Source organism: Sinohyriopsis cumingii, chromosome 1 (assembly GCF_028554795.1).
Source record: "Sinohyriopsis cumingii isolate HCF-2022 chromosome 1, ASM2855479v2, whole genome shotgun sequence".
Taxonomy (NCBI): domain Eukaryota; kingdom Metazoa; phylum Mollusca; class Bivalvia; order Unionida; family Unionidae; genus Sinohyriopsis; species Sinohyriopsis cumingii.
Window position 1 is genome coordinate 171,091,611 of NC_142961.1, and position 16,164 is coordinate 171,107,774.

The 16,164-nt window shown below is 35.2% G+C and overlaps 1 protein-coding gene across 1 annotated transcript in view; it reads right to left on the bottom strand.

Annotated features, from left to right (window-relative positions):
* Nucleotides 1-16,164, bottom strand: part of LOC149808382 (uncharacterized) — a 425,114-nt gene that overhangs the window by 22,051 nt on the left and 386,899 nt on the right. The window contains exon 6 of the mRNA XM_089968015.1: nt 8,748-9,178. Within this exon, the coding sequence (XP_089824141.1) occupies nt 8,748-9,178 (431 nt within the window). The remainder of the gene's footprint in view (nt 1-8,747; nt 9,179-16,164) is intronic.

The window sequence follows — 16,164 nt, forward strand, 5'->3', positions numbered from 1 at the left end:
ACGATGTAATCTTCTTAACATAACTTTATAGCTTTGCACCCAATAAGGTTTTTTTTCTTCTTTGGATACTCCAAAAATCACTGCTCATGAATCCAGCTATTACCAATGCATGAGTGGTGACCAATAAATGTGCAAAAATAAAACATTACAAAATAAGTTGGATACTACAAAACTGTCTTCTGTAATTTTATTCTATCAGCTGTATAAATGTTATATTAAATGAGCACAGGTTTGATCTTTTATTCTGTTAGTTGTATACATTTTATAGGAAATGAGCAAAGGTTTGGTATTATATTCTATAATCATTAATTGTATACATTTTATATGAAATGACCACAAGTTTGACATTCTATTGCTAGTTACATAAATTTTATATGAAACGAGCACACATTTGATGTTCTACAGATCATTTTCAGATACTATTTTTAGCTGGCCAAACCTATCCCATAGCCGCATCTGGTACGGTAATGAGCATTTGACGTAGGTCAACTCGAGTGACCTACACTTCTTACCCGACCAGAACATTTGTCATTATAGATCGCTGCAGATAATAGTATACAATAATATGCAGTCCTACAAGTATAAGATTTGAACTGTACATTTTCATCAAGTATTTTTTAACAATAAATGAGAATCTATTACTTTATGTTACTGCATCATGACTCTGATCTTAACGCCCCCCCATGACTGCATGGTACCGAATAATCTGAAAATAAACAAGTTAATTTGTCTAACTAGCAGCAAACAATGAACACCAAAGGCGGCACATCACATATTAAGCAGATTCCTCAAAGATTTGCCATTTAGTTAATAAATTAAATGGGAATGAATGTGAATACCAAAACTGTTTATGATACATTGGATTGGCAAAGGAATTTATTCTATCTCTCTCTCGCCTTAGTTTGCTAACTCCTTCAACAAATATGGATAATAATGATGAGTTAACTCACCCTGCGATACATTTGCAACAGCCAGTTGCAACAGTACTATCAGCTATGTGTAACTCTTGTGGCTTCTTGGATTGGGCTTGGGATCTGATTATGCTGGCATTGATAAAAACTATGTTCACCTGTATGCATCCATCCACTATGAAATTAATTATATGCAACAAAGAGATTTGTAAGTCCTCATGTTTTAGTGAGTATATAGTCTTGAAGAGTCATCTAAATACACAGATTTGTACAAATTGCAATTCTGGTCACATAGGAAAATCATCCACCCACCCCTTTCCTTTCAGAAATGGATCATCCAACTTTTGTAAATCCTATCCAGGACTGCGGACAGGGTAGGACAAATTATGGGGGACCACAACAGTCAGGGGGTCCACCGTTGTTTCAATTTGTGATTCATTGGGACCTACTGGATAATTTTTCCTAGGGCCCACAAATCCTGTCCACTGTTCTGGTCCTCTCTGATGCTTTTTGTGTGCATATCTACTTTTCTCTTTTAGGCAGATTAATGAACTATTCACTCATGATTTTAAACACACTATTTCTATGAAGGTGTACAGATGTCAAACGGTTACAAATTTGTTTGAAACTTTCTTCACGAACATACACTATGTTAATGACAATCGGTTAAAAGTTGCCCTATGTTGATTGTGCAAGCGTTAAATACTGGAGTGGAAAAACCAAAATTCCACATCCTGAAAAAGGCCTATTGCTAATTACATAAATTTTATATGAAATGAGCACAAGTTTGACATTCTTTTCTGTCAGTTGTATAAATTTTATATAAAATGAACACATGTTTGACATTCTATTCTAATATATTTAACTGTATACATTTTATGTGGAATGAGACCAGGTTATACATTCTATTCTATTATTAACAAATAAATTTCATATGCACATAATTTTTAAATTCTTTTTATAATTGTGCCAACTCTGCATTTCTTGTCACTTATCATTAGGATCTATGGGTACCTGGGTGACTTTTACAACAGCTTTCCTGGCTGCCATGGTGTATCCTGCACCAGACATGATTTATACCCCTGGACAGACTTATTGTTGATGTGTCATAAAACACCAATCCAAACTGAATTTCTTGGTCATGATTTTATGTTTAATGTCACATGTCATACTGTATTTATAAATTTAAATACAATGTTTATATCACATGTCATACTGGATTTATAAATTTAAGTACAATGTTTATATCACATGTCATACTGTATTTATAAATTTAAATACAATGTTTAATGACACATGTCATACTGTATTTATAAATTCAGATACAATGTTTGTATCACATCTCATACCGTATTTATAAATTTAAATACAATGTTTAATAACACATGTCATACTGTCTGTATTTATAAATTTAAATACAATGTTTATATCAGTCATACTGTATTTATAAACTTAAATAGAATGTTTATATCAGTGTCATACTGTATTAATAAATTTAAATACAATGTTTTTATCACAATGTCATACTGTATTTATCAGTTTAAACACAATGTGTCTATCACAGTGTCATAATGTATTTATCAATTTAAATATTGTTTTCTATCAGTGTAATAGAGTATTTATAATTAATACATGTTTAATATTGTATTCATCAGTCTGAATGTTATGTTTTATGTCACAATGTCATACATGTCAGTGTCATACTATATTTATCAATTTTAACACTTCTGTCAGTGTCATACTGTATTTATCAATTTTAACACTTCTGTCAGTGTCATACTTTATCAATGTGAGTATAATACTATGCTGCATACTAACATAAATGTTAAGTGAAGAAGATGTTTCCTTATATCAGTTAATTATGAAACTGTTGTTAAAAATACAAATATATATCTCAAGTCAAAGAACTGGACAGCATTTCTATCTTGTATGATGTCAATGAAAGAAACTAGACAGCACATCTACCTTGTATGATGTCCATGAAAGAAATTGGACAGCATTTCTACTTTGTATAATGTCAGTGAAAAAAATCTGATAGAATTTATACCTTGTATGATGTCAGTGAAAGAAATTGGACACCATTTTTACCTTGTATGTCAGTGAAAAGAACTGTATGTATTTCCATCATGTATGATGTCAGTGTAAGGAACTGTACAGCATTTATATCTTGTATGAAGTCAGTAAAACTAATTGGACCACATTTCTACCTTGTATGTCAGTGAAAGAAACTGGACAGTATTTCTACCTTGTATGATGTCTGTGAAAGGAACTGGACAGCATTTCTATCTTGCATGATGTCAGTAAAAAGAACTGTATAGTATTTCCATCATGTATGATGTCAGTGAAAGGAACTGTACAGCATTTATATCTTGTATGAAGTCAGTAAAACTAATTGGACCACATTTCTACCTTGTATGTCAGTGAAAGAAATTGGACAGTATTTCTACCTTGTATGATGTCTGTGAAAGGAACTGGACAGCATTTCTATCTTGCATGATGTCAGTGAAAGGAACTGTAGAGTATTTCCATCATGTATGATGTCAGTGAAAAGAACTGTACATCATTTCTATCTTGTATAATTCCAACGAAAGGAATCAGACAGCATCATGTATGATGTCAGTGAAAAGAACTGTACATCATTTCTATCTTGTATGATTCCAACGAAAGGAATCAGACAGCATAAGGAACTGGTCAGCATTTCTACCTTATATGATGTCAGTGAAAGACATTGGACAGTATTTCTATCTTGTATGTCAGTTAAAAGAAATGGACAGCATTTCTATCTTGTATGATGTCAGTGAAAGGAACTGTACAGTATTTCTATCTTGTATGATTTCAGTGAAAAGAACCGGACACCATTTTTATCTTGTATATGTCAGTGAAAGGAACTGGACCACATTTCTACCCTGTATGATGTCAGTGAAAGACATTGGACAGTATTTCTATCTTGTATGATGTCAGTGAAAAGAACTGGACAGCATTTCTATCTTGTATGATGTCAGTGAAAGAAACTGGACAGCATTTCTATCTTGTATGATGTCAGTGAAAGAAACTGGACAGCATTTCTATCTTGTATGATGTCAGTGAAAGGAACTGTAGAGTAGTATTTCTATCTTGTATGATGTCAGTGAAAGGAACCATACAGCATTTTTATCTTGTATGATGTCAGTGAAAGGAATTGAACATCATTTATATCTTGTATGATGTCAGTGAATGGAACTGTATGATCTCAATGAAATGAACTGGACAGCATTTCTATCTTGTATTATGTCAGTAAAAGGAACTGGACAGCATTGCTATCTTGTATGATGTCAGTGAAAGGAACTGTAAAGTAGTATTTCTATCTTGTATGATGTCAGTGAAAGGAATTGGACAGCATTTCTACCTTGCATGATGTCAATGAAAGGAATTGGACAGCATTTCTATCTTGTATGACGTCAGTGAAAGGAAATGTACAGTATTTCTTTCTTGTATGATGTCAGTGAAAGGAAATGTACAGTATTTCTTTCTTGTATGATGTCAGTGAAAGGAAATGTACAGTATTTCTTTCTTGTATGATGTCAGTGAAAGGAACTGTACATTATTTCTATCTTATATGATGACAGTGAAAGAAATTGGACAGCATTTCTACCTTGTATAATGTCAGTGAAAGGAACTGTACAGTAGTATTTCTATCTTGTATGATGTCAGTGAAAAAAATTGGACAGCATTTCTATATTGTATGATGTCAGTGAAAGAAACTGGACAGCATTTCTATCTTGCAGGATGACAATGGAAGGAACTCAACAGCATTTTCAATATTTTATGATAACAATGAAAGGAGCTGGACAGCAGAATTTCTATCTTGACAATGGAAGGCACTGTAAACATTTTTCAAAGAGATTGCAGAACATATCTCTTTTTTTTAAAGCAACCAAATATACTGCTTTCTTCATTAGAACTTCTAGAAAAGAAAATTGAAGTCAATTTTGTCTTCAACTGGATTAAATAAACCTGTACAGAAATAAATATCTCTCACAAACTATCTTTTTTTCCCCCTGTATCTTCTCTTTACTGTTCTGTCTCTTTCAATGAAGCAGCAACCTCTTGAGATTTGAGAAGAGGTGATGAACATGACAGCCACCATTCAGGAGTATGTAATTAAGGAGTAGACAAGTGACAAAGGAATGCCAAGAAATTGTGTTAAATATGGTGGAGGTATAATAGTTCCATTATATTTGTACAACCAGGTAACTCATCACACAAATCCATAGAACACTGCCATGTAATTATTTGTACTTCATAAAATTTTCAATATTTGTGTAAGTTAATTGATTTTCAGACATCTTAGCAATTGAAGATCTGAAAGGAATTCTTACCTAACAGAACATGCCAAATGTCCTTTGAGGAGAAATCCCTAAGTACTTTAAAGTTTTGCAACTTTTTAACAAGTAAAAAGTGAAAATTTCAAACTTGGGTAACAAGAAAAAATCAAAGAAATGAAACAAGGTTTTAAATGTTCAAGTTTAAAAAAGAATAAGTTGGACTTTTTCATAGTGGGAAAGCAGAAAAGTCCTGGTAAATTTTTTATGAAGCAGCAATTTAGTAACTGACTGGAACATTTGTAATCATATCAAAGAGAAATGGGGGAAAAAAAAGAAAATTTCAGACTTTAGAAGAATTTGTCCTATTCAGAATAATGACAAATATATGGAGACAAAAATGTAAGATTTTCAATGTTGGGTTACAAATCAATTAATTGAAAACTGTATTCAGTCCTACTAATAGTATCAGTTACTTATAATCTTACTAATTAAGTAATTTAATATGGTTCAATGGAATGTATTTCAGTTCTTTATGAGATTTCGTCCCATTCAGGGTGGAAGATACTCTTTGTTCATACCTTGATTAATGACTGGACATAGAACAAATCTGGATATAAGATAGAAGATTCCTGAAATCCCTAAAACACTGATTTATTAGCAACCTTAGAAAATGTTTAATGACATTTTTGATAAAAGAGATGTTACAGAATAAGGAAATATTCTAGAACTTAAAATTTGGAAGGGGGAACACACCCCACCCCTCCAATAAAACAATGCAGAGAATTTTCGAACTATAAGATTTTTTTAAGAAAGATACACTGTGAAACACTATTTTTGTGTGGATAAAATTTCATGGTATGGATAAAAAAAATACATATGAACGAGTACCTAGCTTCATGGATCTATCATTTACAACATAAAGAAAGATGCTCATCGATACAAGATTATACCAACATTTATTTCTATGCATTTGCCAGCAAACAGGTTTAATCTGTACTGTAGATATTAACTGGTCTCAGCTGACCTGAAAACATCCACCCACAAACCAATTCATGCCGAGTGGTCAAGTTTGCATACATGACAAAGTAGCACATCACAGCGACCTGAAAACATCCATCCATAAACCCATTCATGCCAAGTGGCTAATTTGCACATACGACAAAGTAGCACATCACAGCGACTTGAAAACATCCACCCACAAACCTACTCATGCCAAGTGGTTAATCTGCATACATGACAAAGTAGCACATCACAGCAACCTAAAAACATCCACCCACAAACCAATTCATGCTGAGCTGCTGATCTGCATACATCTGAGACCTGAATGAAAATGGTCTTTGAGAAATCTGCTGATTGTTTATTCAGCAGTTAGCTGATATGTCCCAAAATGTATGTATGTATGTATGTATGTGTGTATGTATGTATGTATATATATATATATATATATATATATATATATATATATATATATATATATATATATATATATATATAGGAGAAGAACGTGTACTTTGGGAAATAATGAACTAAGACTAATAAATCTGTATAATTAGAGGTATTACGACCTTTGTTTTCATGTTCATGAAATTTTGCATTTTGAATTAAATTGTAATCAGTAAGTGTTGATTCTGCATCATTCCTGTGCTTATCCTCCTACAAATTTCACATTCTCAGAACAATGTACTAAAACGAATAAAGAAACAGATGTTTTTCCATTGCATATGACGGGGGGGGGGGGGGTCAGTTTGGCTGATATTTCATTGTGACTTACAAATTCATGTTCCAGCTCACCCAGGATTACCACAAAAATCAGAACCCTGTGAATTTAAAATGTTGCAAATGCTGAGGTTGCAAATATAATGTGCATATTTTATGTACTGCACAGATTTTTCTGCAGAATCTTTTGCTGTTGAGATCAGAATGAATACTGCAATACTGCATCTCAAGGCAGTGAGGTGAGAATGAATCCTGCAATACTGCATCTTAAGGCAGTGAGATCAGAATGAATCCTGCAATATGGCATCTCAAGGCATTGGGATCAGAATGAATCCTGCTATTCCACATCTTAAGGCAGTGAGATGAGAATGAATCCTGCAATACTGCATCTAAAGGCAGTGAGATCAGAATGAATCCTGCAATACTGCATCTTAAGGCAGTGAGATCAGAATGAATCCTGCAATACTGCATCTAAAGGCAGTGAGATCAGAATGAATCCTGCAATACTGCATCTTAAGGCAGTGAGATCAGAATGAATCCTGCAATACTGCATCTTAAGGCAGTGAGATCAGAATGAATCCTGCAATACTGCATCTTAAGGCAGTGAGATCAGAATGAATACTGCAATACTGCATCTTAAGGCAGTGAGATCAGAATGAATCCTGCAATACCGCATCTTAAGGCAGTGAGATCAGAATGAATCCTGCAATACCGCATCTTAAGGCAGTGAGATCAGAAAGAATCCTGCAATAAGGCTGTGCAATGTAATAATTTAGATAAAGTTTTAGTAATAGAAAACTATGTGGGTGCATTTTTATCGTATACACAAATTTTTGTCAAAAGATGACTACAGCAGATTTACAACTTCTTAATAAATTAACCCCTGGTGACGAGTTAACGTGGCAGGAGGTAGTAGCCTACTGCTGAGCTCTGTAGCATCATGGTCATGCAAGATACACTAAAGTGGGGGGTATTATATAAAGGTAGACAGTTAGAGCTTTACAATGATACCAAATAATCTGGAACTTCTAGAAAAAACTCATATTTTTGACCTGATTTCTTTTAACCCCAAATTTGCCCATGGTCAGAATCCGATTTTGTGTCCGGATTTTAGACTTTTTGGTCTCAGATCTAAGGCAAACCAGTATGAACTGCAAACAGACAGATGAGCCTTTGCAAAAAGTTGGATAAGATGGGCATTTGGAATAAAGAGTGGTCTCGATAAAAAAAATAATGGGTCCGTTTAGCCCCCCCCCCCCACTAACTTTTACCCTTCTGCTCATGTGCGCGCCAAATAGCCAATGAAAAACAATGTTTCTAGCACAACTAGGCAGTATGTTATTGAAAGATCACCGGGTATTGGGGTTTTTGGATCTATTCAGAAATAGCTTTCAAAATGTGTTTCCTACTCGATTTTCAGGCAAAAATGACAAAAAGCTCCAAGGGTTAATGTGTTAAAGAGAGTTCCTCTTTTATTATTTTTAATTAAAAAAATCGAACTCGGAATGGGCAGATGATCAGAATATGGTATGCGACGACCCATGTCGAAGATTTTGGACCTATTATTGAAATGTGTCAAATTCATTATTGTGCTTATCAATGGTACCATCTTTAAATTAACTATTTCAGGACTTGGTCCCACCCTAAGGTAACTGCTCCCAAAATAGGGCAGTTGCTCCCACAGTAGGGCAGTTGCATGTCATAGAAGCAGCTTGCACCCAGAAAACTGTCATACAAGTCATACTGCTTTACTTCAACTCTGAAAAGAGTCTTTGGTTGGGGGTTGGGTAACTGAGGAAAGAAAAATTTGTCTTACCTGGCAAAAAAGGATGCAGCAGCAGAAGCATTTGGTGGTGGTGACATTGAGGAAGAAATCCTTGATGCTAATTGTGATGTAACAGGAAAAGGTGGTGGGGAGGCAATGCGTTTGATATCTGGTGGTGGGGAAGCAATGCATTTGATATCTGGTGGTGGGGAAGCCATTCTTGACATCCTCATAGGATTCTGGTGCTGTTGCTGGTAATGTTGTTGATGATGTTGTTGCATGGACTGAGCATACTGCATATAAGGTTGTGACATGATATGATGAGGTGCTTGGCTTGCATAGTTAGCTGAGGCATACTGCTGTCCAGGAGCAATGGCATCACTGCCTGCATAGTTAGCTGAGGCATACTGCTGCCCAGAGACAATGGGGTCACTGCCAGAATGCTGATACATCCTATCATGGGGTGGGGGACGCATCATCGCCTGAAATGGAGTAAAATTACTTTAAAATTTATGGTACTAAAATGAAAGCATACTAAAAACTAAAACAAAATTCAAAAGGCAGCAAGATTAAAATTTATAATTTACATAATTCTTTGTGATTTCAAGAAATATTGGTGTAATAAATACTGAGAAACCTTGATTCCAAGTTTTCACTTTAAAATAAAATTTCAAAATCTTTTTATTCATAAGCATAATTCTGTACCTCTATTATGTTTTTCTTTTCCTAAAGTGATATTAATTTCTTACTTTGATTAGGAAACAAATGTAGTGGCTCATGACTGTAACTGATTTTATCATGTAACTTGTCATTAAGTCAATGGGCAAAACTGCCATAATCCTCAAGTCATGAGTAAAAATACTCTAATCCTCAAGTCATGGGTCAAAATGCTCCAATCCTCAAGTCATGAGTCAAATTGCTCCAATCCTCAAGTCATGAGTCAAAATGCTCCAATCCTCAAGTCATGAGTCAAAATGCTCCAATCCTCAAGTCATGGGTCAAAACGCTCCAATTCTCAAGTCATGGGTCAAAATGCTCAAACCCATGCAGACAGAGGTGAGATGGCAGTGATCCGTAACGGAGAGAGCTTTGGACCACTCGGCCAATCGGGGCCCCTACAGTGGTGTTATAAAAGATATACAAAAAACATACATAATTACTGACATTCCACTGTTACAATTTCTGATAATTTATCTCAGTTCTGTAATGCAGAAGCATATAAATATGAAATCAACATTTGACATACATGCTGAAATTCTATCGATGTACAAAGTCTGATTAAAATACCAGTGACACTTGAAATAATAAACAAAAAAACAAGTGATACCCACTTTTAATTTGTTCCATTCGTTACGATCTGAAGCCAAGTAATTATCGTTGAATTAAAAAATTTAAAAAAAAAACGTTATTTCTGAATCCTTTAGAATCAAATCATCCATGACTTAAGTTAATCAAAAACTGCATGAACTTCAAATTAATTATAACCATCACGAATGTTACCTGCACAAATAATAATGAATCCATAAGAATCAAAAACTTCCCTCTATACCTGCCTGCATTCACTAGTTACAATACAAATCTGAGCAGAAATAAGTCTAGCCAACATCCCCCAATGAAAGTGACCAAAACAATTTATGATGCCAATTTTAACTCTAATTTTGCAAGAGAAATAAATTATACAATCACTGTCGATGGCAAATTTCACATGGGAGGTTTGGTGTCAATATCACTTCCGACTCTTGAAAGTGGCTTTAATGGGCCTTGAGTTTGTAAACACTACTGGGCTTAGTTATTGCTGTCAATCATATAAATCAGGGGCAAGTGCCTGTCAATGTACAATTAACACCTTGTAAATTACATCAAGAATAAAGCAAATTGTTAACAATATGGCAATCATTCAGCACAGATACCCACTAAGCTTCTTCCAAATCCAGATTTAAGGATAAAGCACTTAATCATTTCTATGCTATTCAACAGACGAGAAAACTGGTCTGTTTTAATACTACTACTACTACTAATAATGAGGACTTTGTATAGAGCCTAATCTTTAGAAGCTCTCAGTGCTTTACAACATGAGACAACACCTAAAACATAAGAAGCGTATATAATGATATGATTACAACAACAACAAAAAAACCCATGAAAGTAGACAACACAAAACATGCTGAAAATATTTAAGGTAGGAAACGTCGTTAGGTCTTAAAGTTTGTTCTATAATTAGTGACAAGGGGACCAAACACTGTATGTAAATTACAAATAAAAAAGCTGAAAAAATATCCAGTGACAACAAGGTAAAGAACACAATACTTAATTAGGAAAGTGTCACGTATCGACAATTCCCTTACTCTTTCTGGTTCTTGTATTATTTTTAATATTTTTTTTTACTTCAACCTGGCCATATGGTTGCTAGAAGCTGACGAAAGTGAATCCATGTCACTGTGTTTTGAAACAAAGCATTCAAGTCAGGCAAATCAGCTGGGTTTGGCAAGGCAACAAAGTTAACACTATCTGATCCAATTATATCTGACATTCAACCTTCAAAAGAAGATCAATGACATTACGGCATATGGGCATACTGGAAACTGTATCTGACTGATAATACTAGCATGTTTTTGGTGACTCATGAAAGTACTAGTAAGTTCTGATGACTCATGGAAGTACTAGTAAGTTTTGATGACTCATGAAAGTACTAGTAAGGTATGGTGACTCATGAAAGTACTAGCAACTTTTGGTGACTCATGAAAGTACTAGTAAGGTTTGGTGACTCATCAAAGTACTAGTAAGTTTTGGTGACTCACGACTCATAAAATGACTAAGATACAAAATGTTAACTCGTATTTACATTTATCTAAAATATTTGCTATGTACAATTGCATGTATTAGGTATAATACATACGTGTGTGTGTGTTAGGTATAATATACGTGTTAGATATATAGAATTATGTCAGGATATTAGAAGTGTAGTCAATGCTGCATCTGCTGTTAAATTAATATTAATACAAAAAATAATATCTACTTTTACAGATTAATATAATATCGATTAACCTTAAAGTTACCTCAGAAATGTCTGCGGATGGGAGTATTCTGAATGAAACTAATCTTGGATTTTTATTTTTACAAAAATGCTTCTGTGGATTTGTGACTTCTTTGAACTATATATTAAAGCAAATTCAAAAAACACCTATAACTACACAAGCAGCAAAATACTGTAATGTCAATTACTTTCTCCATACACTTACCAAGAATTTCAAATCTGCCATAAAGAACAGAGGACACCCTTTGGAATAATACCCATGATGTGAGCTATCATACATTATAAACCACAATGTTACAAGTTGTCAGCAAGATTCAAACCATCGGTTTTCGTCACTGTGTGAAAATTGTTGGCAGACACGTCAATTACAACTAAATTCTTGAGAGAATTCTGTCTTAGTCTATAGGTGAGAAGCAAGCACCTGGCTTCAAGTACTGCTGTTACCTCGGGAATAACAATTGGAGATTACCAGCTCGGCAGATTCATTTCAACTATGTTGCATTACAAAAGGCAGGTACAGACTGTAATGGACTGGGATTATTTAACATGTCGTTAAAATCAGGAAATGGTAGTAAGGTTGAAATTATGGCACTAGAAATACCGTATATACCACATGCCAGTACTAAAATGAGGTAAATGGATAAAAAGTTTCAATCATATCAGCTGTTAAAATACATTCCAAAATGGAAGGACAGGTATACTGAACAATCACAATTATGCTGTTAGAAAAATAAAATGCGTGTTTCTGGTCACAACTGACCCTAGGACTGTTTTCCCCCAAAAGGTAAACAAGTTTTTTTTAACAAAATTTATTTTTGCATCTAAGTGAGCCGGATGCCCAGTACCTGAAGCACTATATATATATATATATATATATATATATATATATATATATATATATATATATAACCATATACATACTCTAATTTTAAAACCAGTACAAAAGGAAACATTTTTAGGGCCTTAAAGGTGTGTCACCACCCATACTGTTGGAAAATTATACTGTTGTGACATCAGGATACCATCACAGTCCCCATATCTACCTGTATGATAGACACATTTATTAACTAGAGAGAAGAACATAAATACGTATCATCATATTTCAGTAAATTTATCACCACACATCGGAAAAGGATAAACTCCATAACTTCAAGGAATAAGAAATAAAGTGATCTGTCCAATCAGCCGGCATGAAACTATGAAAAATGGCAACCAACTTGACTCTGATGTTAAGTCTTTTATAAATATTGCAATTACGCATGTGCTTACCTTTCCCCAAAATATTCCTCAAAGAAAGTGAATGCCTAGATATGCAATTTCTTAACAGAGTGAAAAACATAGAGTCGAGATTCGGGTGAATTAAGAGTACTAACAGTTACTACGACATATTGTGCATTCTACATATAATGATTTTGTGGCAGATGTGAAATTGCTTTTATCCCCCCCCCCCCAAAAAAAATAAATAGCAAATTTATTATTATTGTATGGATTTTATTAAATTATCATAAAAAGGAGTAATGCTGCCATGACAACATTTTATAGATGTTGTTTTCTTGTACAACAGATACAAAATGAATACATTATTTTCAAGACAGAATCTAACTGAAAAAATGATGGTATAGCTGCACCTGTTGTATAGCTGCATCTGTTAAGTACCCTACCCTGATGTTCATAATAATAATTTTGACAACAAGCATTTTTCCATGAGTATGTCCTCCTATGTCTTAAAGTCCTGCACATAACAGTAGTGGATTGGGGGTGGGGCATGTTTGACAACCCTATTTTCCCCATTATTCAATGAAGAAAAACAAATTTGTCCATTCAGTACAAAAGGAACCATCCCCTTCTAAGCTCAATCCATTTATGAAAAAGTACTTGATCTGCCACTGTAGTAAACTGTTTTATTTTCATGGAATGCTGATAACCTGAAATACATTTTTGTTCCCTCCCCATCCAACTCTAGGATGTAGACATTTTTGGTCTCTCCCCACCCTACTCTCCAGCTTGGAGATGTAGACATTTTGGTTCTCTCCTCACCCCACCCTCCAGCTCAGGGATGTAGATATATTTATTCTCTCCCCACCCCACCTCAACTTGGGGATACAGAATATGCCTGATGCACCCTCCTGTCTGTTATAAGAGACAACAATAGATGCAATGCTTTCTATCTGAGATGCATCCAGCACTGATGTTATATGTGTCTGGGATGCCTCCAGTGTTGATGTTCTAGCTGTCTGAGATGCATACTGTGTTAATGTTCTACCTGTCTGAGATGCATCCAGTGTTGATGTTCTACCTGTCTGAGGTGCATCATGTGTTAACGTTCTAGCTGTCTGAGATGCATCCTGTGTTAATGTTCTAGCTGCCTGAGATGCATCCTGTGTTAATGTTCCATCTGTCTGAGATGCATCCAGTGTTAATGTTCCATCTGTCTGAAATGCATCCAGTGTTAATGTTCTAGCTGTCTGAGATGCATCCTGTGTTAATATTCTACCTGTCTGAGATGCATCCTGTGGTAATATTCTATCTGTCTGCGATACATCCTGTGTTCATGTTCTAGCTGTCTGAGATGCATCCTGTCTTAATGTTTTAGCTGTCTGAGATGCATCCAGTGTTGATGTTCTTAGATGCATCCTGTGTTAATGTTCTAGCTGTCTGAGATGCATCCTGTCTTAATGTTCTACCTGTATGGGATGCATCCTATGTTAATGTTCTAGCTGTCTGAGATGCATACTGTTTTAATGTTTTAGCTGTCTGGGATGCATCCACTGTTGATATTCTTGATGCAAACTTGCAGTTTATTTACAGATTATACCATTATTTTTCTTTATTGTTGAACTGTATGTAACTTTGTGATACTTTGTACTACTGCATGCATCCAGGGATACTTGGTACAACTCCATGCATCCAGGGATAATTGGTACAACTGCATGCATCCTGGAATACTTGATACAACTGCATGCATCCAGGGATACTTGGTACAACTGCATGCATCCTGGAATACTCTGTACTACTGCATGCATCCTGGGACACTTTGTACTGTATGCATCCTGGGACACTTTGTACAAATGCATGCATCCTGGGATACTTTGTTCTGTATGCATGCATCCTGGGATACTTTGTACTGTATGCATGCATCCTGGGATACTTTGTACTGTATGCATGCATCCTGGGATACTTTTTACTGTATGCATGCATCCTGGGATACTTTGTACTGTATGTATGCTGTGATATTTTGTACTACTGCATGCATCCTGGGATACTTTGTACTGTATGCATGCATCCTGTGATACTTTGTTCTGTATGCATGCATGCATCCTGGGATACTTTGTACTGTATGCATGCCGTGATACTTTGTACTAATGCATGCATCCTGGGATACTTTGTACTGTATGCATGCATCCTGGGATATTTTGTTCTGTATGCATGCATCCTGGGATACTTTGTACTGTATGCATGCATCCTGGCATACTTTGTACTGTATGCATGCATCCTGGGATACTTTATTCTGTATGCATGCATCCTGGGATACTTTGTACTGTATGCATGCATCCTGGGATATTTTGTTCTGTATGCATGCATCCTGGGATACTTTGTACTGTATGCATGCATCCTGGCATACTTTGTACTGTATGCATGCATCCTGGGATACTTTGTTCTGTATGCATGCATCCTGGGATACTTTGTTCTGTATGCATGCATCCTGGGATACTTTGTACTGTATGCATGCATCCTGGGATACTTTGTTCTGTATGCATGCATCCTGGGATACTTTGTGCTGTATGCATGCATCCTGGGATACTTTGTATTGTATGCATGCTGTGATACTTTGTACTAATGCATGCATCCTGTGATACTTTGTACTAATGCATGCATCCTGGGATACTTTGTTCTGTATGCATGCATCCTGGGATACTTTGTACTGTATGCATGCATCCTGGGACACTTTGTACTAATGCATGCATTCTGGGACACTTTGTACTAATGCATGCATCCTGGGATACTTTGTACTACTGCATGCATTCTGGAATACTTTGTACTGTATGCATGCATCCTGGGATACTATGTACTGTATGCATGCTGGGATACTTTGTACTAATGCATGCATGCTGGGATACTTTGTACTAATGCATACATCCTGGAATACTTTGTACTACTGCATGCATGCTGGAATACTTTGTACTAATATACGCATCCTGGGATAGTTTGTACAGTATGCATCTGTGATACTTAAATTTCCTCATATAGCTAGAATTGTGCTGATGTGCCATTAAACCCTACACATACATTTGTAGAAAATATAATCTAATCACAATGTAGAAATGTGGCAGCAAATATTCACACTTCCAACAAAATTATGTTCATGGAATAAATGTTAGTATTTACAGCGGCTGGGTGGGAACAAATAGGGAAAATATACATGTAAGACTTCTG